Consider the following 25,324-nt stretch of genomic DNA (forward strand, 5'->3'; position numbering starts at 1 on the left):
TGACCAGTCTATGTATATAGGGCAGCAGCCTCTAAGGTGCTGGGTTGAGTATCCGTATGGTAGCCGGCTAGTGATGGCTATTTAACATGATGGCCTTGAGATAGAAGCTGTTTTTCAGTCTCTCTGTCCCAGCTTTGATGCACCTGTACTCAAATAAAATAAAATAAAATGGTATTGGTCACATACACATGGTTAGCAGATGTTATTGTGAGTGTAGCGAAATGCTTATGCTTCTAGATCCGACAGTGCAGCAGTATCTAACAGGTAATATCTAACAATTCCACAACAAAAAATAATATCTAACAAAACCTAATACACACAATCTAGCAAAGGAATGGGATAAGAATAATATAAATATATGGATGAGCAGTAACAGAGCGGCTAAGATGCAATAGATAGTGTAGTTTACTGTATACAGTATATACATATGAGATAAGTAATGCGAGATATGTAAACATTCTTAAACTGGCATTATTAAAGTGACCGGTGTTCCATTTATTAAAGAGTACTGACCTCGCCTTCTGGATGATTGCGGGGTGTCCTTCCTGTGACTTCGGGTGCTGTAGGTGTCCTTGAAGGCAGGCAGTGTGCTCCCGGTGATGCGTTGGGCAGACCACGCCACCCTCTGGAGAGCCCTGCGGTTGTGGGCAGGGCAGTTACCATACCAGGCGGTGATACAGTCAAACAGGATGCTCTCAATTTTGCATCTGTAAAAGTTTGTGAGGGTCTTAGGGGCCAAGCCGAATTCCTTCAGCCTGTTGCGCCTTCTTCACCACACTGTCTGCGTGGGCGGATCATTTCAGATCGTCAGTGATGTGTACGCTGAGGAACTTGAAGCTTTCCGCCTTCTCCATTGTGGTCCCATCGATGTGGATAGGGGGGTGCTCCCTCTGCTGTTTCCTGAAGTCCACGATCAGCTCCTTTGTTTTGTTGACGTTGAGGGAGGGGTTATTTTCCTGGCACCACTCCACCAGGGCCCTCACCTCCTCCCTGTAGGCTGTCACATCATTGTTGGTAATCAGGCCTACCACTGTTGTGTCATCTGCGAACTTGATGATTGAGTTGGAGACGTGCGTGGCCATGAACAGGGAGTACATGAGGGGGCTGAGCACGCACCCTTGTGGGACCCCTGTGTTGATGATTAGCGAAGTGGAGGTGTTGTTTCCTACCTTCACCACCTGGGGGCAGCCCATCAGGAAGTCCAGGACACAGTTGCACAGGGCGTGGTTCAGACCCAGGACCCTGAGCTTAATGATGAGCTTGGTGGGTACTATAGCATTGAACTCTGACCTATAGTCAATGAACAGCATTCTTACATAGGTATTCCTCTTGGGATAGGGCAGTGTGCAGTGCGATTGCATCATCTGTAGATCTATTGGGGCAGTAAGCAAATTGAAGTGGGTCTAGTTTGCCAGGTAAAGTAGAGTTGATCTGATCTGATCCTTAACTTGCCTCTCAAAGCACTTCATGATGACATAAGTGAGTGCGGCGGTAAGGCCTATTGTGGGACTAAAGATGCGTTTCAATGGTTTCGGAGTTGGAAAAGAGGGTAGTCTATTATGCGAGGGTAGGGCTGAATACTAGCCCAGCTAGGGTGAGATACTTTTGTAAGACGAGAGTGCTTACTATGAGAATAACAGAAGGAAGTTGGGGATGTCCTATGGGTTGGTAGATAGACGCTTCATGGTGCTATCTGTAAATGCCATCTGACTTGACTTTCCCATGAGCTTTTCATACATTTAACAATGCATCTATAAAATACACCAAGTTAGAGATGGCTTCCCTTTTCTCACAACAGATATCAGACAATTCCATATTTTCACTTCCCAGAATCCCTCAATAACCCAAAAGCCTAAAACCGCATTTCATCCACAGCACAAATGTAATATATTACGACTGTTTTTATTACGGCCATACAGGGTACAGAGAATACAGCGACGATGCATATTGCAAAAGTCTGAGAAGAATATGCACTCACAAGCCCTACGTGCAAATGTGGTGTCTGAAGAAACAAATATGACTGATATGTAACTGTATGTTTTGTCAACTGTCAATAAAAGGACAAAGGGAAGATAATGAGGAACGTCTCACTAACATCTCATAAAGCGTCTAAGGAGAGGACAAAGATGAGTTCAAACGATATTGAGGATTGGTCCCAGTCGTTCAAAACATCAAACAATTCAGATGTTTTCCATCGAAATCCACCGCCCAAAAGGGACCCGTAAAGCACATAGAATTACATCAGAGAAAAAGAGGTAGAAGAGAGAAAAGTGAGAGAGAGAGAGGGAAAATTCTTGAAGTATGAGAAAATGTTACTTGCTCTCCTCCTCTCTCTCTCTCTTTCCTTCTCTCTCCCACTCTCCTATCCACCCTCCCTTTCTCTTGGTCAGTCAAATCAGAGCTTTCCAAGAGCAGGGAGAGGGAGCTTTGGACTGACTGACAGACATTGGTCAGGGAGAAGGGTACAGTCTAGCCAGGTAAGCCTTATGCATTTGTATTTTCATTGCCAGTTCTTTAATTCTAAAATTAATATTGACAATAAATGCCTCAATAAGAATAAATCCATAAATAATAAGTTATATTAATAAAAAGTAGAGCAGAGTACATTATTATCTGATCATCCTATATGTACATTTGTACAGTTGTAAGCGATGCATATTCGTGTAAGTACTGAATAATGGTTGTAAATATGTTATAGGTAAGATAGAATCCAAATTACCTTGGCCTGTAAACATTTTATATATATGTACTGAATTTCACAGTTTCTATGTAGACATCAATGGAAGATTGTGCGGGATTAGTGCCAATATACAACATAATGCAATCCCCATCCATTATACAATCCAAAACCAATACAATACCCTGGTGTATTGACAGGCATTTAAAAATATATATTTCATTGTACATTTTAATGTGTGTATGAGTGTGCTTGAATGTGAGAGAGCTGGAGAGGGGAGAGAGGTGGGTTGTGGGAAGATGGTGCAAAATCCCAAAAAGGACGCAAAGCAACTGGAAAACACTTGACAGTGCATTTGACACAGATTTCTGCAGACAGAATTCCTATAAAATATATTGCTTTATTTTGTGACTATAGTGTTATTACCAGCTGTCACAGGTATTAATAAGGAAACTGTTGGCTGATGTCAGGATTTTGAGTCTACTACTGAGTTTCAGACCAGGATGGAAATCCCAGAGAGTTGGAAACAGCAGCTTCACTGTTAAAATCACCATTCTACCTATCACTCAGAGAGATGGCAGTAGGCGCAGTAGTAGCTGACTAAACTCAACTCCATAGTGAAGGAAATTTCTGATGAACTCCACCAATGGAGTTGAGCAGTGACGAGGCATTATGGAATTCAGCTCCGGCTACATCGATTCGCCACCGTCAAATTCTGAAAATGATGAAATGCTTACCTTGTACATATGTTTGTCCTCTGTAGTTTTGTGCCTTTCTTTGTTTGCTGAAATCCATACTTTTTCAATATACGTTCATCAAATACAACCACAGACTGTTTGCTCGTTTCTGTTTCTCGAAGATGGCAACTCAGTGTGAATGTGCATGTGCCAATTTAATCTCAGATGATTTAGGCCTAGATTGTGTGATTTGATTGGACAATGGGTATTTGGAGATCTTGGCATTCGCGCTGAGTTGCCATCTTCGATAAACAGAAACAAGCAAACAGTCTGTGGTTGTATTTGATGAACGTATATTGAAAAAGTATGGATTTCAGCAAACAAAGAAAGACACAAAACTACAGAGGACAAACACAGATACAAGGTAAGCGTTTCATAAATGAAATGTTTTGAAGTATTGACCTTGGGCTGATGTAGTCGGAGCTGAATTCCACAAAGCCTGTTCTCTGCTCAACTCCATTGGTGGAGTTCATCAGAACTTCCTTCACCATGGAGTTGAGTTTAATCAACTAGCGCAGTAGCAACCATCACTGTAGAACCTAGGTGCACTTCAGTGTTTTTCCCTCTGCCTAATCCTCTTCTTCCTACCTTCCTTCCTCCCTCCCTCCTTCTGTGATGTTAGCCATATGTTGTGACCGTGAGTAAGGCTGTTGTGAAGTTTTGGTATTCCCGTGCCAAAGATATTATACGATTGTAAACCCTGAGATTCATAGCCTCGCGGGATTGGAGGCAGTGTAGCTCTGAGGGACTGAGTGAATCTATCCCTGAGTGATGAGTGTCTGTGAGTCTCCTCATGCTGACAAGATACTTGCCCTCCGAGGGCCTCGATTTATGAGGTTTTTGCAGGCTGCCGAAAATTGAATAACCTGTTGTCGTTTCCTGCTGCTACTTTGTTTCCTATTCTCCTTTACTACCATTTCACCCCCTCATTTTTTGGTCTCTATATATTTATCTTTATCCCTCACTCAACTCTCTAGGTGCTATGACGTTATGCTGCTCTTGAATGGTCCTGCATTTCCAGGTTGAGAAAGGCAGGGCCTGGTTAATGCATTGAGAGGAATGTTACTTGGGCTGTACTGTTTGTGCACACAGATAATTTGAACAGGATCCACTTTTGTGCTTATCAATTCTGGGGAATTTACATAATACATAGTAAAGGTTACTGGACATATAGTAGGTCGAGGCATTAGGCTGGTGATAGGGCAGCCATGGCTTTCCTTATTGTGATACACAGAAGGTATGAAAAATGCCATTGCTGAGAGGACTGAGGATAGGCTGGTTAGGGTTCAGTCAGGTGAGAGAGGGAGAGATTGTGGGTACACTGCCTCTGGCCTACGTGGCACGGATTGAGACTCTGGTTCCAGTTCAGACCATTGCATCCAAACCCCCTACTGGAATGTGGATAGTGACCTTATTGGGTCCCACCGGTAAACCACATTATCCTGCATGGCTGTACATTGTCCAAACACAAGCCTAACCCACACCAACTGGGCCTTGGGATGAATCCCATCCTTATAATGGGCTGTTAGTGAATGGCAAACTGTTCAGGACCAGTCCGTGGTTCGACACGTGCCACAACCACGTTGCTGTAGGAAAATAGGAACGCTGGTCGCAGAGTATATTGAATTAGTCTTCAAAACAAACATGTTTTGACAGGGCCATAAACAACTACAATTATATTCCAGCTCATTATAGCCACTGTGATAGTTGTTGTTCTTACATAAATTCAGGGGAATGTTTATTCTTAACTCTCTTGTTTCCTAGGGAAATTCTTTGAGTCTTTGAATATCCTCCACTTTGAGGCAACGGTTCTACAGATTCCCATGAATAAGACAACCTCTTGATAAGAAAACCCCTTGACCTGTAGGCACCGCCACAGCAGAGAGTTCATCCGTCTGCCCCGGCCTTTCCTTGAAAACTGTCATTTTTTGAAGTGATCTACTCTCAGTTTCTCATCAACCAACAAAGACAATTGCCCTCCCCCTCCACCTGAAGGCAGCTTCCAGCCAAAAATGCCTCTTGTCCCATCCTTCCTCATCCTGCTCCTCACCTGCCCTGCCCTCCTGACCCCATCAGCTTCCCAGGGCCTGCAGCCTGGGGGTCAAAGGGCACCCAGGGACACAAAGCCAGAAGGTGGCGGGCAGCCAATCAAAGTAGTGATCTCTGAGGCGTGTGTTCAGGGGGACTCCAGTCAGACCCAGGGCAAGGAACTGGACCTTGAGCCTGGTTCTGCTCTAGTCCTTACCCATCGGATCCGACTGGTTCCGGGGTCGTGCGCAGGCGGGTGCGAGGCCGAGTTTGCTGCCCTGCGAGACCGTCTGGAGAGGCTGGAGAAGGAGGTGTCATCATTGAGGGAGAAGTGTGGAGGCCCAGAGGGGGGCTGCTGCACGTCCCAGCAGAGTAAAGGTACAGTAGTACTGCTGCCAGGTGACTCACTGATCAACTGGGTCTGGTTTTGACCATCACACGGCATCACCTCATAGCTCCTCCCATCTCACTGAATCACCCAACTTTTTCTCATTTGAGCACACACACATACGCAGGTTGCACACACACACAGCTCTCACGTGAATATAACAAACTATCAATCACTTACTTCAATAATGATCACATTTTGACCTGGCAGACTACCTCCATGCTCATATGATCTAACTAACCTGAGTAATGAGGACTCTGCTAACAGGCTCAACCAATCAAAGCAAGTATAGGACAAGGTCCAGCTCTAACTTGCTGCCCAACGTGATCTCAGACAATGCTCTTTATCTAGCTCTCTACCCTTCTCTCAATGCGGGACACTTTCAGCGGCAGCACCAATAGTGTATCCACTAATCAGTTCAAAATATCAATACGCTGTAGTGTCTTACCGCTTTACTCTGCGTCTGTCCGAACCACCTCTCTAGGTGCAGAGTGCTCCATCAAGCCGGAGGGAGACGAGTGTCCTAATGAGTGCAGTGACCAGGGACGCTGTGAAGACGGCAAGTGTGTCTGCTTCCCAGGGTTCAGTGGGCCCGACTGCAGTTTGTCTGACTGCCCCGGCAACTGCAATGACAAGGGGAAGTGTGTGAACGGGCAGTGTGTGTGTGACCCAGGTTTCACGGGGCCAGACTGCTCTTCAGAGTCCTGTCCTGGAAACTGTAACAACAAGGGGCGATGTGTGAACGGGCAGTGTGTGTGCGACCCAGGTTTCACAGGGCCAGACTGCTCTTCAGAGTCCTGTCCTGGAAACTGTAACAACAAGGGGCGATGTGTGAACGGGCAGTGTGTGTGCGACTCAGGTTTCACGGGGCCAGACTGCTCTTCAGAGTCCTGTCCTGGAAACTGTAACAACAAGGGGCGATGTGTGAACGGGCAGTGTGTGTGCGACTCAGGTTTCACGGGGCCAGACTGCTCTTCAGAGTCCTGTCCTGGAAACTGTAACAACAAGGGGCGATGTGTGAACGGGCAGTGTGTGTGCGACTCAGGTTTCACGGGGCCAGACTGCTCTTCAGAGTCCTGTCCTGGAAACTGTAACAACAAGGGGCGATGTGTGAACGGGCAGTGTGTGTGCGACCCAGGTTTCACAGGGCCAGACTGCTCCACCAAGGCATGTCCTGGAAACTGCAAAAACGGGGGGAAATGTGTGAACGGTAAGTGTGTGTGTGATAGCAGTTTTACAGGCCCAGACTGCTCCACCAAGTCCTGCCCTGGCAACTGCAGCAACCGTGGAAAGTGTGTGAACGGCCAATGTGTCTGCGATAGCGGCTTTACGGGGCCGGACTGTTCCGCCAAAGCATGTCCCAATAACTGCAGCAACAAGGGAAGGTGCGTGAACGGGAAGTGCGTGTGTGAAGTGGGCTTCAGCGGACAGGACTGCGCCGCTAAGGGCTGTCCCAATAACTGCAGCAACAAAGGGCGCTGCGTGAAGGGGAGGTGTGTGTGTCGCCGTGGTTTCGCCCCCCCGGACTGCAGCCAGTGTGAAGCTGGGTTCACTGGAGCTGACTGTGGCACCGGTGAGTCATCCAAATATTCTCTATAAAACTCTCTCAAGGCTGCAATAGCCTTTTATATTGTCCAGTGAAAAAGAGTGCGTACTGTATTAGCCACAGGGCAGTGTTGATATATCATAGTGTGTGGAATATAGTATTCCCTTCTATCCAATTCCACATACTATTATATTTGCCACGCTATGCTTTCAAGTACCGTATGGACTTACAGTGTGTGGACCACTACCATGTGTTGCAGCTTGAGACGCTGGGTAAAAGGGTAAATCCCTTTAGCTAATGCAAGGAAACATTGTATGGCATTGCTGGCTTGAATGACTGGAATTAAGCACAAAACCCCTCCCCTGTCTCTAGCCATGTCTGGTGTGTCCCAGCTCAACACCAAGGACATCACTGAATCCTCTGTTACCCTCTACTGGACACCACCTCCAGTCCAGTATGACACCTACCACGTCACCTTCGCCAGCCAGGTAACAACACCCGACACACCCTACTCACAATTTCTTAAGAGGTTGTGAGTTGTGAATCTGGGTCCTAACTAAAGCACAAAGTAAACTGAACTTGAGAAACAACTGTTAGACAACAGATATACATTATTGGGGCAGTGACATATGTTTTGTTGGTTTTGGCTCTGTTCTCAAGCACTTTGGATTTGAAATGATACAATGACTATTGAGGTTAAAGTACAGACTGTCAGCTGTTATCCATATCGCGTGAACCATTTAGAAATGACAGCACTTTTTGTACATAGTCCCCCCGATATTAGGGGATCAAAGGAATTGGGACAAATTCACTTATATACACACTAAACTATTGACTACTTTAAGGCTGAGATCCTGCTAACGGGATCGATATGGCAACAGCCAGTGAAAGTGCAGGGCGCCAAATTCAAAACAACAGAAATCTCATAATTACAATTCCTCACACATATAAGTATTTTACACCATTTTAAAGATAAACTTTTTGTTAATCCAACCACCGTGTCCGATTTCAAAAAGGCTTTACGACGAAAGCACACCAAACAATTATGTTAGGTCTGCACCTAGTCACAGTAGAACACAGCCATTTTTCCAGCCAAAGAGAGGAGTCACAAAAGCAGAAATAGAGATAAAATGAATCACTAAGCTTTGATGATCTTCATCAGATGACACTCATAGGACTTCATGTTACACAATACATGTATGTTTTGTTCGATAAAGTTCATATTTATATCCAAACATCTGAGTTTACATTGGCTCGTTATGTTCAGTAGTTCCAAAACATCCGGTGATTTTGCAGAGAGCCACATGAATTTACAGAAATACTCATCACAAATGTTGATGAAAATACAAGTGTTATGTATGGGACTTTAGATAAACTTCTCCTTAATGCAACCGCTGTGTCAGATTTCATAAAAGCTTTACCGAAAAAGCACACCATGCAATAATCTGAGTACAGCGCTCAGACAACAAAACAAGCCATACAGATATCCGCCATGTTGTGGAGTCAACAGAAGTCAGAAATAGGATTATAAATATTTGCTTACCTTTGATGATCTTCATCAGAATGCACTCCCAGGAATCCCAGTTCCACAATAAATGTTTGATTTGTTCGATAAAGTCCATTTATGTCCAAATACCTCCTTTTGGTTGGCGCGTTTAGTACACAATCCAAACTCACGACGCGCGGGCAAGTCCAGGCAAAAACTAACTCTCATGTGAGCGCGCGTGACCAGCTCATGCCACTCTGGCAAACCTCTGACTCATTCAGCTCCCAATCCCCCCTCCTTCACAGTAGAAGCATCAAACAAGGTTCTAACGACTGTTGACATCTAGTGGAAGCCTTAGGAAGTGCAATATGACCCCATAGAAACTATATTCGATAGGCAAAAAGTTGAAAAACTACAAACCTCAGATTTCCCACTTCCTGGTTGGATTTTTCTCTGGTTTTTGCCTGCCATGTGAGCTCTGTTATACTCACAGACATCATTCAAACAGTTTTAGAAACTTCAGAGTGTTTTCTATCAAAAAGTATAGTATGCATATATTAGCAACTTGGCCTGAGTAGTAGGCAGATTACTCTGGGAACCGTATTCATTCAAGCTAAACAATACTGCCCCCAGCCATAACAAGTTAATAAACACAAGTGATTTTTTTAAATTCGTAGCACGCAATGATTACATCAAGCTTGTGACTCTACGAACTTGTTGGATCCATTTGCTGTTTCTTTTGGATGTGTTTTAGACGATTTTGTGCCCAAAAGAAATGAATGGTAAATAATGTATTGTGTGTCATTTTGGAGTCAATTTTATTGTAAATAAGAATATAATATGTTTTTAAGAACTTCTACATTAATGTGGATGCTACCATGATTGCGGATAGTCCTGAATTAATCTGAAAATCTTATTTACAACGGCCTAGGAACAGTGGGTTAACTGCCTTGTTCAGCGGCAGAATGACAGATTTTTACCTTGTCAGCTCAGGAATTCGATCTAGCATCAGTTACTGGTCCAACTCTCTAACCATTAGGCTACCTGCCACCCCAACTCCCCCAAAATGGGGGGACTGTGTACAACAAGTAATGTCATTTCTAAACGGTTCATCCGATACGGATGAAAATACACTCAAAAGTGCTGGAGTACAGAGCCAAAACAACAACAAATGTGTCATTGTTCCAATAATTTTGGAGCTCACTATATTAGCTGAGAATGGTCTCATGGCATGAAGCCCAGTTCTCATTCCAGGTTTTAAGACTTGTTTTGGGGGCAAATTTAAGGTCATGTTGAAAAGTCATGGTGCTGCGTTATTTCCATTACAAATCCCCAAAATGTTTGCCTAACATTTCCCTGAGAGCCCAAGGGAATTCAATGATGACATACAGTAGATTACAACATGCCATGTAAAAAAAACATGGACTCCTTTGCCTTCAAAACCAATCAAATGTATTTGTCACATGCTTCATGAACAACAGGTGTCGACTAACAGTGAAATGCTAACCTGTGTGGCCTTCCCAACAACGCAGAGAGAAAAAAAGAGAAATCATAGGAAAAAAAACACAAGGAATAAATACACAATGAGTAATGTTAACTTTGCTATATACACACATGGGCTAACAGTACCGAGTCGATGTGCAGGCGTACGAGGTAATTGAGGTAGATATGTACGTATACAAGGCATTTGGAAAGTATTCATACCCCTTGACTTTTCCCACATTTTGTTACATTACAGCCTTATTCTAAAATATATTAAATAAAAAATGTTCCTCATCAATCTACACACAATACCCTATAATGACCAAGCGAAAAATATATAGTGTAAAAAAATTGATAAAATACCTTATTTACATAAGTATTCAGACCCTTTGCTATGAGACTCGAAATTGAGCTCAGGTGCATCCTGTTTCTATTGATCATCCTTGAGATGTTTCTACATTTTGATTGGAGTGCCCCTGTTGTAAATTCAATTGATTGGACATTATTTGGAAAGGCACACACCTGTCTACAGTGCCTTGCGAAAGTATTCGGCCCCCTTGAACTTTGCGACCTTTAGCCACATTTCAGGCTTCAAACATAAAGATATAAAACTGTATTTTTTGTGAAGAATCAACAACAAGTGGGACACAATCATGAAGTGGAACGACATTTATTGGATATTTCAAACTTTTTTAACAAATCAAAAACTGAAAAATTGGGCGTGCAAAATTATTCAGCCCCCTTAAGTTAATACTTTGTAGCGCCACCTTTTGCTGCGATTACAGCTGTAAGTCGCTTGGGGTATGTCTCTATCAGTTTTTCACATCGAGAGACCGACATTTTTTCCCATTCCTCCTTGCAAAACAGCTCGACCTCAGTGAGGTTGGATGGAGAGCCTTTGTGAACAGCAGTTTTCAGTTCTTTCCACAGATTCTCGATTGGATTCAGGTCTGGACTTTGACTTGGCCATTCTAACACCTGGATATGTTTATTTTTGAACCATTCCATTGTAGATTTTGCTTTATGTTTTGGATCATTGTCTTGTTGGAAGACAAATCTCCGTCCCAGTCTCAGGTCTTTTGCAGACTCCATCAGGTTTTCTTCCAGAATGGTCCTGTATTTGGCTCCATCCATCTTCCCATCAATTTTAACCATCTTCCCTGTCCCTGCTGAAGAAAAGCAGGCCCAAACCATGATGCTGCCACCACCATGTTTGACCGTGGGGATGGTGTGTTCAGGGTGATGAGCTGTGTTGTTTTTACGCCAAACATAACGTTTTGCATTGTTGCCAAAAAGTTCAATTTTGGTTTCATCTGACCAGAGCACCTTCTTCCACATGTTTGGTGTGTCTCCCAGGTGGCTTGTGGCAAACTTTAAACAACACTTTTTATGGATATCTTTAAGAAATGGCTTTCTTCTTGCCACTCTTTCATAAAGGCCAGATTTGTGCAATATACGACTGATTGTTGTCCTATGGACAGAGTCTCCCACCACAGCTGTAGATCTCTGCAGTTCATCCAGAGTGATCATGGGCCTCTTGGCTGCATCTCTGATCAGTCTTCTCCTTAGCTGAAAGTTTAGAGGGATGGCCAGGTCTTGGTAGATTTGCAGTGGTCTGATACTCCTTCCATTTCAATATTATCGCTTGCACAGTGCTCCTTGGGATGTTTAAAGCTTGGGAAATCTTTTCGTATCCAAATCCGGCTTTAAACTTCTTCACAACAGTATCTCGGACCTGCCTGGTGTGTTCCTTGTTCTTCATGATGCTCTCTGCGCTTTTAACGGACCTCTGAGACTATCACAGTGCAGGTGCATTTATACGGAGACTTGATTACACACAGGTGGATTGTATTTATCATCATTAGTCATTTAGGTCAACATTGGATCATTCAGAGTTCCTCACTGAACTTCTGGAGAGAGTTTGCTGCACTGAAAGTAAAGGGGCTGAATAATTTTGCACGCCCAATTTTTCAGTTTTTGATTTGTTAAAAAGGTTTGAAATATCCAATAAATGTCGTTCCACTTCATGATTGTGTCCCACTTGTTGTTGATTCTTCACAAAAAATACAGTTTTATATCTTTGTGTTTGAAGCCTGAAATGTGGCAAAAGGTCGCAAAGTTCAAGGGGGTTCGAATACTTTCGCAAGGCACTATATATAAGGTCCCACAGTTGAAAGAGCATATCAGAGCAAAAACCAAGCCATGACGTCTAAGGAATTGTTCATAGAGCTCCGAGACAGGATTGTGTCAAGGCACAGATCAGGGGAAGGGAACCAAAACATTTCTGTAGCATTGAAGGTCCCCAAGAACACAGTGGCTTCCATCATTCTGAAAAATGGAAGAAGTTTGGAACCACCAAGACCCTTCCTAGAGCTGGCTGCCCGACCAAACTGAGCAATCGGGGGAGAAGGGCCTTGGTCAGGGAGGTGAGCAAGAACCCAATGGTCACTCTGACAGAGCTCCAGAGTTCCTCTTTGGAGATGGGAGAACCTTCCAGAAGGACAACCATCTCTGCAGCACGCCACCAATCAGGCCTTTATGGTAGAATGGACAGACGGAAGCCACTCCTCAGTAAAAGGCACATGACAGCCCACTTGGACTTTGCCAAAAGGCACCCTAAGGACTCAGATCATGAGAAACAAGATTCTCTGGTCTGATGAAACCAAGATTGAACTCTTTGGCCTGAATGCCAAGCGTCACGTCTGGAGATAACCTGGCACCATCCCTACAGTGAAGCATGGTGGTAGCAGCATCATGCTGTGGGGATGTTTTTCAGCGGGAGGGACTGGGAGACTAGGCAGGATCGAGGGAAAGATGAGCGGAGCAAAGTACAGAGAGATCCTTGATGAAAACCTGCTCCAGAGTGCTCAGGACCTGGCTGGGCGACGGTTCACCTTCCAACAGGACAATTACCCTAAGCACACAACTAAGACAAAGCAGGAGTGGCTTCCCGGACAGGTCCCTGAATGTCCTTGAGTGGCCCAGCCAGTCCGGACTTGAACCCGATCAAACATCTCTGGAGACACCTAAAAATAGCTGTGCAGTGACGCTCTCCATCCAAACTGACAGAGCTTATAGCATCATACCCAAGAAGACTTGAGGCTGTAATCGCTGCCAAAGGTGCTTCAACAAAGTACAGTGTAAAGGGTCTGAATGCTTATGTAAATGTCATATTTCATTATGGTGTATTGTGTGTAGATTGATGAGAAAAACAAACAATTTAATCAATTTTAGAATAAGGCTGTAACATAAAATCTTGAAAAAGTCAAAGGGTCTGAATACTTTCTGAATGCACAAAACATTAAGAACACCTTCCGAATACACCTTCCAATTCAGTGGGGCATGGACTCTACAAGATGTCGAAAGTGTTCCACAGGGATGCTGGTCCATGTTGACTCCAATGCTTCCCACAGTTGTCAAGTTGGCTGAATGGTGGACCATTCTTCATACACACGGGAAACTGTTGAGCGTGAAAAACTCAGCACTGTTGCAGGTCTTGATACAAACCAGTGCGCCTGGTACCTACTACCATACCCCGCTCAAAGCCACTTCTTTTGCCTTGCCCATCCACCCTCTGAATGGCACACATACACAATCCATGTCTAATTTGTTTAACCTGTCTCCTCCCCTTCATCTACTCTGATTGAATGGGATTTAACAAGTGACATCAATAAGGGATCATAGCATTCACCCGGATTCACCTAGTCAGGCTATGTCATGGAAAGAGCTATGTCAGTGTGTGCTGCGTTTACCGTGAATGCAGTCTCCGCTAATGGCGGAACATTGCACAGAAATTATAATCATGTTGTTACCTTGAACCTCTACGATACGGATTCAATAGAGCCCTTCATTTTCTATACCAAAGAGTGGAAAATCATGCCAGAATAAATTAATCCAAAAAGTTTGACCCTGAGAACAGTAGCACACCACAGTTTGACAGCTGAGCAGCAGAGGTCCATCACACAAATTAAAGGTGAGTCCATACGCAACACTTACCAGCAGGGGATCCTCAGGCCATGTCAGAAACAGATTATTATGTTTTTCAATTTCAATTCAGTCATTAATTTCACTAAGCCTTTGAAGGCTTTCAAATGGCAAAACATGAGTTTCACTGAGCAAAACCCATTAGTGGACTATTGGAGTACATAACATGGTTTATAGATGCTGTAAATGTGCAGATATTCAAACGCTTTGCCAAAAGAATTAGCAGTGGAGATTTTTGGCAGTTTCTACTTAATGACGTTTGGCGTTAACAAACGGTCACCTCAGTAAATACTGGTTTGCTTCTACTGGTTCAACTTATATCATTATATACTGGTTCAACTTATATAATTATATACTGGATCAACTTATATCATTATATATTGGTTCAACTGTATATGGTTGGATTCACAGCCATAGTAACCACAGAATGGAGGACATCATATTTTAAGTGTGTTGTTGTATTCAATTTGTTCAGCAGCTCATGGTATCAATAAGTGGATTGAAGAGATCAAATCCAGTATCCAATATCAAAGGTAGCTCATGGATGAAGTAATTGAATTCCAGTGAATTCACAGAGACATATGCTACCAATTGCATTCAAAGCTGCCTTTGTACTCTTTATTTTGAGTATAGGATGTTTGTAGTGTTTCAATGATTTGCACTACATGAATGATGTAATGTAGTACTGAACGCTTTACTTCCTATTGAGTTCCAGTTCAGTTAACAGACAGTAGCCTGGACACTGTGTATTAAAAAAAAGCCTACATTCTTATGATCTAATAGAATATCCGGGACATGTGTGCAAATGTCCCACTGTAATTGTCCCTTAAAGGCCTAGTGTAGTCAAAAACGTGATATTCCTGTGTTTTATATACTGTATATTTCCACACTATGAGGATGGTATAATAACAATGATGATAATGCTCTTTTAGTGTAAGAGCTGTTTGAAAAAACTGCCTTAAATTTCAACCTGTTTTTGGTCCTCCTGTGTGGCTCAGTTGGTAGAGCATGGTGCTTGCAATGCTAAGGTCGTGGGTTTGACTCCCACGGGGGACCAGCATGAAAAAGTACAAAAATGTATGCGCTCACTACTTACTGTAAGTCGCTCTGGGTAAGAATGTCTGCTAAATTACTCAAATGTGGGATGGAGTTTGAGATATCACCTGGCGGTAAATTAGTTAATAGACCAATAAGAAAGAAGTCCAAACCTCTCTGGCAATAACAGCTAGTTCTCAATTCTCCTCAGACAGTCCTAGCAAAATTCTTGCTTGAGAAATTGTATTTTTAACCATGGAAATTGAAAAGAATCACTGAAAGGTACTTAATTGATACCCAGAAATGATATGATTTGAGATTTAAAAAAGAAAATGGCTGCATTGGAGCTTTAATAAAACATATGCTCCCAATCTGCACAGAGAGGTGATGTCAGACTTACACAATGACAAACTGGATTGGTACTCATCATACACATGTTGTTGGACCTTGCTATTAGAGCAGACACAAGCACTCTCGAGAAGCAGTGTCTATGTCATTAAAAGACAAATCTACAACCCTGTAACAAAGAGAAACAGCTTAATGGCAACCAAAAGGACCAGAGGGAAAAGGTAGGGAAACGGTAACAAGATTAAACAACCTAGCGCAAATCCCACTCCCCTCTTTTTCCGACTTATTAATATAATTCTTTCAATGTGTGAATGAGATTATTGTTCTTCATAAAAGGGTTCCAGAAGAAAAAGAGAGAGAAAAACAGTAAATAGAGACTATTGTCGGTTAGTCGAGTGACGTTTTGGCCACAGCATCAGCACCAGGACGCATTCCCTAAACTCATCTCAAAACAACAACAGGGGAAACAGGCTATTTTTCCATACAATGACAGGGGTAGGTGTCAGAAGAAATATGGCGTTAGGGAGAACATCCTTGTACAGGGAACGCATAAAACTGAACAGAGGAGAGAAAATTAGGGATGAGGACAATTGAGCAAAGGAGAAAGTCAAGGGAAGGATAATGGGAGAAAGAGCGAGTGGGCAGCAAGGAAGAAGAAAAGATGCAGATGGGGGATGCTTGTTGCTAGGGCAGCCATAAACACTGTCAAAAACATGGCCCTGGCCAGAGAAATGACTTCATTGGTCGGCAGCTGTGACACATAGCAGAAGAGAATGAATAAGGGAGATATACATTTATCTCATGTTTACAGATAACAACACAAGGACACAAAACGGGGAGAAAACCCCACATTGTGCAAGGTAAAGCACAGCAACACACTCATCTCTTGAAATAACTGCTGAAAGAATTAGAGGCGTATGACACACAGACACTGAAGATCAATGCTGGGCAACCTGGCAACCCAGCTGGGTCCGATTTCCCATATGAGAAAATATATTACACAATGGAGAAAAACTTGGAGAACACCCCCACATTGGAGTAATTGGGTAAGCCCTTAAACTACTGCTTTTAAATGAATGGAAATACTGGCGTTTTCCAATACATAGATTGAAGAATAACAACCTGATACTGTTTTTGTTTTAATAGCATCTTTTATAAGTTGGTTTTTCAAATGATCACATACCAATAAAGGATATTGTGAAAGTTGGAACGGTTGACTATAGTTGAGTGGGGTTGCCAGATGCTTTGTGAGCTACTGGATTTCCCATATATGTTAATAATGAAATAGTTTCACAATACTACTATTACATCATTGGAATATGAGGCTGTTTATCTCATTGCCAAGAAAATAATAATATAAAGAAAAGCTGCCCAACCAAGTTATAATTCCCAACAGAGACATCATTCTATTTTGTCTGATGATGTTGTACTGCATAGCTGTTGAGTTCTGTAGTAATGTGATTGTGAGGCCCCATTGTGGACAATCAATTGGAGTCCAGTTGCTAATTTAGAGTTGGCTTGGTTGACGTTTCCAAAATATCTGAATATAGGCTTCGGCATGACAGAATATGTAAATTACTACTCCCCCTGCTGGTAAGCATACGGTACATGCACCCATTCAAAATAATATTTAACACAGGTTCTGACTACCATTACTTTAGAAAATTAACTGAAATACCAGTAGGCCATTTCATCATAATTATTGATAATCGTCCTGATGTCCGTTCTAACATTAACTGTATCGTTTTCTGTGCCACACAGAAAGAGGGCGATCAACAGATAACATCTCAAGTTGGAGGGAAGCTCACGACCTACACCCAAACAGGACTGGCGGCCGGGCAGGAGTACACGGTGACAATCAAGGGAGAAATAAATAGGAGAATGGGCACTGAGAGCACAGTAGAATTCACAACCCGTGAGTCAGGAAACCACATTTTGTATCCCCTTATTAACATATGTTATTTTGGTTATCAATAGATATAAATGCTAAGTCGTTTTCCCCCCCATTGCTTTTCCCCGACCCACCACCCAGTTATCTCTGGACCCACAAACCTTCGAGTTGTGAAGACAACCACAACATCTGCAGTTGTCCAATGGGAACAATCGCAAGGACACGTCGACAGGTATCGCTTAACTGTTGCACCCAATCAGACAGACGGAACAGCCAAGGGAAGACAAGACCTGACCCTGCCCCCTGAGAGGGACTCTGCCCAGATTGACGGTTTGGACCCGGGACATTTGTATGACATCACACTAGTGGCTGAAAAGGGCGGGATCAAGAGCAAGCCAGCAACAGTCCAAGTCACTCCTGGTGAGTTTAATTGGATTGGCTTACTTTAGTTACTACATTGCATATGAAAAAAATCCAGGGACTAGATTGTATTTAGAAGCAATCTTGATTCATTAGGCCATATTCTTTATTTGTTTATTTGGAAATGAAGACCATAAAAATAGTCAAATATTTTAAGATAAGAGTTATAGTCATGAAACAACAAATAAATGGTGAACTAAGCAGAAGAAGCAGGAGAGAAAGAGAAAGTCATCATTATGTTTAAACGAGAGAGAAATCTCTGAAACAAATTGGATTCCCTGGCAATGTGAATGAATATGCAAGAGAGGCCAGCCCTGCTCCTGTGAACTGTTATCCCACTAAAGTTAACATGTCTAGACACGTCATTATTCAATAGAGCAGGTCATTGGAAGTGAAATTAAAATAGCTTGAAATGAATCGAGGTACCGTATAAAAACTGCTCCTGGTGCTAACCTGATCTCTCTTTGTAAAATATATTTTCATTTTCATTTTTCATTCTCTCTTTCTCGACAGTAGCGGCACACACTTAACTCACAACATTGAATATTTCAGCACCCGAACAATGAATGGCAAGGTTGTTTTGATGACCAAATGTAATACTCTTTCCACTTCTCCCTGCAGGTTTGGACAGCACATAGGGCAACTATTTATTGCACTAATGTCAATGCAGGTGTTGTTGGAAAACAGGATAATTCAAGGTGTTCAGTTCAAAGATAATATTTGTTGATTTTCCCATTTGGATCTAACAGTGCTTCCCTCTTGTAGTCGGATCAAAAAAACATATTGTTTTCTTTGGTTCCAAATGATCGCTTCATGCCTTTAGGAAAATCCACAAAGACAATATCCAGGGTGACCATGGACACTGTGACCATGCAGGTAGCACCAGGAGTAGCAAGCCATGAAGACCCAGCAGGGAATACAAAGCCTGTGAAGGCCATCTACTACTCAAAAGCCAAGGGTGAAGAACCAGAGAGTGGAAAGAATAGGAGTGGACCCGGCTCTGTAACAGTCAAAGGCTCCAATGGAACCAAAGAGGACCCATCTGTCACAACCAGTACAAGACCACTTGTCAACACAAAATACATGGTTGTACATAAACCAGGTGATAGAATAACCTTGCCCAGGAAGCCATACATTGGAGACTCTATCCGTTGTAATGGTACAAGTGTAAGTCAGGGTGGGAGCAGAGTGGGTCACAGTCTTCTGAAAAGGCCTTCAAGCAGAAACCCATTGGTGGGGCCAAAGGTCACGGATGCCTTAAAAACTGACGCTAAAACAGAAAATCCCATTGTTGGGGACTGGACTATAGTTATAACTGTGAAAAACACTAAGCTGAAGACATGTCCTCTTGGAGAAAAAGATAGAACTTCGACAAAGACATATCCTGTTGGAATCCTTCCTGAAAATGCCACTCCGAGTTCTGGTTCTGAACAACCAAAAGTGATTCCCGGCTTAAAGGACCTACCTGATAGAAAAATGGGTACAGAGACTGAAACAAATGAGCCAGGGCAAGGGACTGATGGCTTGGAGAGATGGCTTGGAAAATGAGGACAGTGCCCTAAAAGTGTCTGAAACAAGACATTAAAAAATAGCATACTCAGATGTTTTATTTTATTTTACCTTTATTTTACTAGGCTAATTCTTATTTTCAATGACGGCCTAGGAACAGTGGGTTAACTGCCTGTTCAGGGGCAGAACGACAGATTTTGTACCTTGTCAGCTCGGGGATTTGACCTTGCAACCTTTCGGTTACTAGTCCAATGCTCTAACCACTAGGCTACCCTAGAGATAATGTTGCAGAAGTGGGTATCAACAGAGATGGAGAGAAAACAACTGATGTGGGATTGTTTGGAACCAAACAAAACGAGACAAAGACTGAGAGTGGGCGGCTCACCACCTCTTCGCCGCCTCACTCCAAAGGGCCCCTAACCAACACCGCTCATATCTAAATATGAGACCATTCCTAAACAGGACACGTTCACCTTCTTCATCTCCCACAAAACTAAATGAATCAAAGACCGGTATGGGTCAACCCATAACTGACAAACAAGTGGTGTTTGCAAAGACATTGCCTGTTTCCCAATCCTCAACCCTCCATCCAGATGCTGAGCCAGAGAGGGCACCAAAATCATCCATTGAATCAGAACAGAGTGGCAAAGAAGGCTATTCATCCTCATCCTCCACTTCAGAGGAATCAGACTCTACTAAAGAAAATGCTGCAGTGGCAGAGAATGGTATTGCAGTAACAGTGGACGGTATAAGCAGACGCAGACAGGGCCACTGACGTGGTGTCGTCTGGAACTGAACGAAACAAGTCAAAGACTCGGACAGTGGGCAGCACACCACCCTTTCGCCGTCTACCTCCAAAGGGCACCCAACAACGCCGCTCACACCCAAATATGGGACCATTCCAAAACAGGACACGAACAAACCTGAGACCCCCATCCATCAAGAGGTCCCATTCGCAGACCTTTCCAACCTAAACTGACAAACATGGACAACGGCATCGTCATTCACACCACTCAACCGGAGGAGCAGGGCACCTACAGCACCAGCCAGAATGACACAAACACAGACCTTAAGCCCGAAACTCTCATCAAGAGAACAAATACCACAGCTAGTAAAATAGCAGGAGATCATGCATATATTAGAAATAACGGTAGCTTGAGCCAAAGGAGCCAAGATTCAAAAACAGGTCATCGTGACAAAGGGAGCCAAGTGAGTAAGACTGCTGATTCAACAGACAGAGCAAACCAGATAAATGGATCAGATGCTACTACTACTGGGAAAAACAGGCCAGCCTCTAAACTCAGTGGGGGTTCAGAGCATAACCTCGGGAGGGTTCGTACTTGTTTGGGGAGCGCCAGAGGGGATGTACAGAAATGTCATAGTAACCCGGGAAGAGCATGGAAGTAAGAACGAGGCGGAGGAAGAGGAGGAAGAAGAAGTGGAGGAGGGGAGAGTGAGTCAGAGGAGGATAGTGAGGAGGAAAATGTCATGGGGGTGAGTCAAGGTAAGGAGGGAGGGGAGGAGAGGAGAACCCTGATACCAATAGCAAAAGTGATAACCAGAGACAGAACAGCAACAGTAATACTACGGCTAAAGTTGGTGACAGGGGTACAATCAAGTTCTCCAAAGTCCTTTCAGGGTCGGCTCGCTCATTCCCATTCCAGAATCTCCATCCACAGACACGCTATTCCCTGTCCGTATTTGGGAAGGGTCCCGGAACTACGAGCCAAAATTCACAGACTCATCGTCAGCACAGGTACTGGCCATAGTTAAAATCTCTACCAACTACTACAAGGGTTCATTGGCTCATTGTTCAAGCACAGGACTTCTCTTTTCTTGAACTATGCAAGTTATTCCAGACACCCAGTTAGATGCCGATACATCCTCACACCATTTTAGGTGAGGTATACTTGCACAGCTGCTTGATCCATGTCCATTTCAAGAGTCGTCACACTCTTGATACTGTAACTTCCTGAATTACAGTACTTCATCATGTCTGTCGTTAATTTGCCTCATCTGCTTATTGATACCGTGAGCCGTGTTTCTTTTGGTTTGTCCTTGACAACCAAGAGCTTTTAATTCAAATAAATGGTAAATAATTCCAAAACTTTAATTACAAATTATAAACTGGGTGGTTTGAGCCCTGAATGCTGATTGGCTGAAAGCCGCGGTATATCAGACCGTATACCATGGGTATGACAAAATATAGATTTTTACTGTTGTAATTATGTTGGTAACCCGTTTATAATAGCAATAAGGCACCTCTGGGGTTTGTGGTATATGATCAATATACCACGGCTAATGGCTGTATCCAGACACTCTGCGTTGCGTCGTGCCAAAGAACAGCCCTTAGCTGTAGTATATTGGCCATATGAACCACACCTCCTCAAGCCTTATTGCTTAAATATACAATGATCAAATAAACATGGATCTGTGCTAATCATTTGTATTTCGTGTTAACCCCTTGCTTATACCATGCTGTGCAGTGATTAGTGCAACTGTGATGTGTGTTGTTCATACTGGGTGCATTGTGGAAAAACAGGTATGATTGCCAAAACACCCAGAGAAAATGGGCTGTTGCTAACTGGGGAACTATCTGAAGCGCATCCCATCAACGAAATGTGAGCATGAGTTCATCATCTTCAAAATGTAGGTTATGCTGAGGGATGCTCTCTAATATATAATCATTACAGTGCTAAATCTTACACAATAAACCCGGGATTACATAGCCTCCCTGGTCTATATACGACATGTCATATACAGCCTGTTGTTTTCCATTTTGTACATGGACAGTATGTCAACCCAAACACATCCATGTGTTAAGCACGTACAGAGCCTTCAGAAAGTATTCATACTCCTTGACTTATTCCACGTTGGGTTACAGCCTGAAATCAAAATGGATTCAATATATGTTTTTAGAAATTTGACCAAATTTATTGGAAATGAAATACAGAAATATCTATTTTACATAAGCAAAATCAATACTTTGTAGAAGCACCTTTGGCGGCGATTACAACTGAGTCTTTTTGTCCAGCACCTGAATTGTACAATATTTGCCCATTATTCTTAAAAAAATTATTCAAGCTCTGTCAAGTTGATTGTTGATCATTGCTACAGTAGACTGACATTTTCAAGTCTTGCCATAGATTTTCAAACTGATTTAAGTCAAAAATAGTAACTAGGCCACTCAATATTCACATTCGTTTTGGTAAGCAACTCCAGTGTAGATTTGGCCTTGTGTTTTCGGTTATTGTCCTAATGAAAGGTGATTTTGTATCAAAGTGTCTGTTGGAAAACAGACAACCAGGTTTTCCTCTAGGATTTTGCCTGTTCTTATAGTTGTATTCTGTTTCTTTTTAGCCTAAAAAACTCCCCTAGTCCTTGCCGTTGAAAAGCATACTCATAAAATGATGCAGCCACCACCCAGTTTGAAAATATGAAGAGTGGTACTCAATAATGTGTTGGATTTGCCCCAAACAAAAGGTTACTATCTTTGCCACATTTTTGTGGCAAACAGGATGCATGTTTTGGAATTTGTACAGACTTCCTTCTTTTCACTCTGTCATTTAGGTTAGTATTATGGAGTAACTACAATGTTGTTGATCCAACCTCAGTTTTCTCATATCGCAACCATTAACCTCTAACTGTTTTAAAATCACCATTGGCCTCATGATCAAATCCCTTCCTCTCCGGCAACTGAGTTAGAAAGGACGCCTGCATCTTTGTGGTGACTGGGTGTATTGATACTCCATCCAAAGCCTAATTAATAATGCCACCATGCACAAAGGGATATATACAGGGCCTTTGGAATGTATTCTGACCGCTTGACCATTTCCACATTTTGTTAGGTTACAGCCTTATTCTAAAATTGATTAATTCATTTTTGTCCCTTGTCAATCAACACACAATACCCCATAATGACAAAGCAAAAACAGGTTTTTAGTTTTTTTAAATAATTTATTAAAGATAAAAACTGAAATATAAAAAATTTACATAACTATTCAGACCCTCTATTCAGTACTTTGTTGAAGTACCTTCGGCAGCGATTACAGCCTCGAGTCTTCTTGGGAATGACGCTACAAGCTTGGCACACCTGTATTTGGGGAGTTTCTCCCATTCTTCTCTGCAGATCCTCTCAAGCTCTGTCAGATTGGATGGAGAGCGTTGCTGCACAGCTATTTTCAGGTCTCTCCAGAGATGTTCGATCAAGTTTAAGTCCGGGCTCTGACTGGGCCACTCAAGGACATTCAGAGACTTGTCCCGAAGCCACTCCTGTGTTGTCTTGGCTGTGTGCTTAGGGTCATTGTCCTATTGGAAGGTGAACCTTCGCCCCAGTCTGAGCTCTGGAGCAGGTTTTCATCAAGGATCTCCCTGTAATTTGCTACGTTCATCTTTCCCTCTATCCTGACTTTCCCCAGTCCCTGCCGCTGAAAAACATCCCCACAGCATGATGCTGACACCACCATTCTTCACTGTAGGGATGGTGCCAGGTTTCCTCCAGACATGATGCTTGGCATTCAGGCCGAGTTTAATCTTGGTTTCATCAGACCAGAGAATCTTGTTTCTCATGGTCTGAGAGTCTTTAGGTGCATTTTTGGCAAATTCCAAGCGAGCTGTCATGTGCCTTTTACTGAGGAGTGTCTTCTGTCTGGCCACTCTACCATAAAGGCCCGATTGGTGGAAAGCTGCAGAGATTGTTGTCCTTCTGGAAGGTTCTCCCATCTCCACAGAGGAACTCTAGAGCTCTGTCAGAGTAACCATTGGGTTCTTGACAAAGGCCCTTCTCCCCCAATTGCTCAGTTTGGCCGGGTGGCCAGCTCTAGGAAGGGTATTGGTGGTTCCAAACTTCTTCCATTTAAGAATGATGGAGGCCACTGTGTTCTTGGGGACCTTCAGTGCTGCAGAAATGTTTTGGTACCCTTCTCCATATCTGTGCCTCGACACCATCCTGTCTCAGAGCTCTACGGACAATTCCTTTGACCTCATTGCTTGGATTTTGCTCTGACGTGCACTGTCAACTGTGAGACCTTATATAGAGGTGTGTGCCTTTCCAAATCATGTCCAATCAATTGAATTTACCACAGGTGTACTCCAATCAAGTTGTAGAAACATCTCAAGGATGATCAAGGGAAACAGGATGCATCTGAGCTCAATTTTGAGTCTCATAACAAAGGGTCTGAAAACTTATGTAAATGTTATACATTTACAAAAATGTCTAAAAACCTGTTTTTGCTTTGTCATTATGGGTTATTGTGTGTAGATTGCTGATAATCATTTTTTTATTTAGTCAATTTTAGAATAAGGCTGTAACGTAACAAAACGTGGAAAAAGTCAAATACTTTCTGAAGACACTGTATATATATATTTTTACACATCTACCAATCGGTGCCCTGCTTTGTGTGGTTGAATCTGTGCTTAAAATTCACTACTTGATTGAGGGACCTTATAGATAATTATATGTGTGGAGTACAGCAACTGGGGTAGTTACACAAAAATCATGTTAACCACTATTATTGAACACGGAATGAGTCCATGCAACTTTTTATGTGATGTGTTAAGCACATTTTTACTCCTGAACTTATTTAAGCTTGCCATAACAACGGGGTTGAATACTTATTAACTCAAGACATTGATGATGATTTATTTTTTGATCAATTTCAAAGATTTTCTACAAACAAAATTCCACTTTGACATTATTGTGTGTAGATCAGTGACACAAAATCTCAATTTAATCAATACAAATCCACGCTGTAACACAACAAAATGTGGAAAAAGTAAAGGGGTATGAAAACT

General features: G+C 42.7%; 2 protein-coding genes across 2 annotated transcripts in view; both read left to right on the plus strand.

Annotated features, from left to right (window-relative positions):
- The first annotated feature begins 2,396 nt into the window (after window positions 1-2,396).
- The window catches only part of LOC109903590 (tenascin-X), a 29,022-nt gene continuing 6,094 nt past the window's right edge, over window positions 2,397-25,324 (plus strand). The window contains exons 1-6 of the mRNA XM_020500385.2: window positions 2,397-2,477; window positions 5,179-5,820; window positions 6,315-7,403; window positions 7,749-7,864; window positions 17,473-17,626; window positions 17,744-18,022. Of these exons, the coding sequence (XP_020355974.2) occupies window positions 5,427-5,820; window positions 6,315-7,403; window positions 7,749-7,864; window positions 17,473-17,626; window positions 17,744-18,022 (2,032 nt within the window). The 5' untranslated portion in view covers window positions 2,397-2,477; window positions 5,179-5,426. The remainder of the gene's footprint in view (window positions 2,478-5,178; window positions 5,821-6,314; window positions 7,404-7,748; window positions 7,865-17,472; window positions 17,627-17,743; window positions 18,023-25,324) is intronic.
- LOC116353399 (uncharacterized) lies at window positions 18,063-19,645 on the plus strand. Its single transcript, XM_031788598.1, has one exon. It carries the CDS (start codon window positions 18,836-18,838, stop codon window positions 19,568-19,570), a length of 735 nt encoding a protein of 244 aa, XP_031644458.1. The 5' UTR covers window positions 18,063-18,835; the 3' UTR covers window positions 19,571-19,645.

Source organism: Oncorhynchus kisutch, linkage group LG14 (genome assembly GCF_002021735.2).
Source record: "Oncorhynchus kisutch isolate 150728-3 linkage group LG14, Okis_V2, whole genome shotgun sequence".
Classification (NCBI taxonomy): Eukaryota; Metazoa; Chordata; class Actinopteri; order Salmoniformes; family Salmonidae; genus Oncorhynchus; species Oncorhynchus kisutch.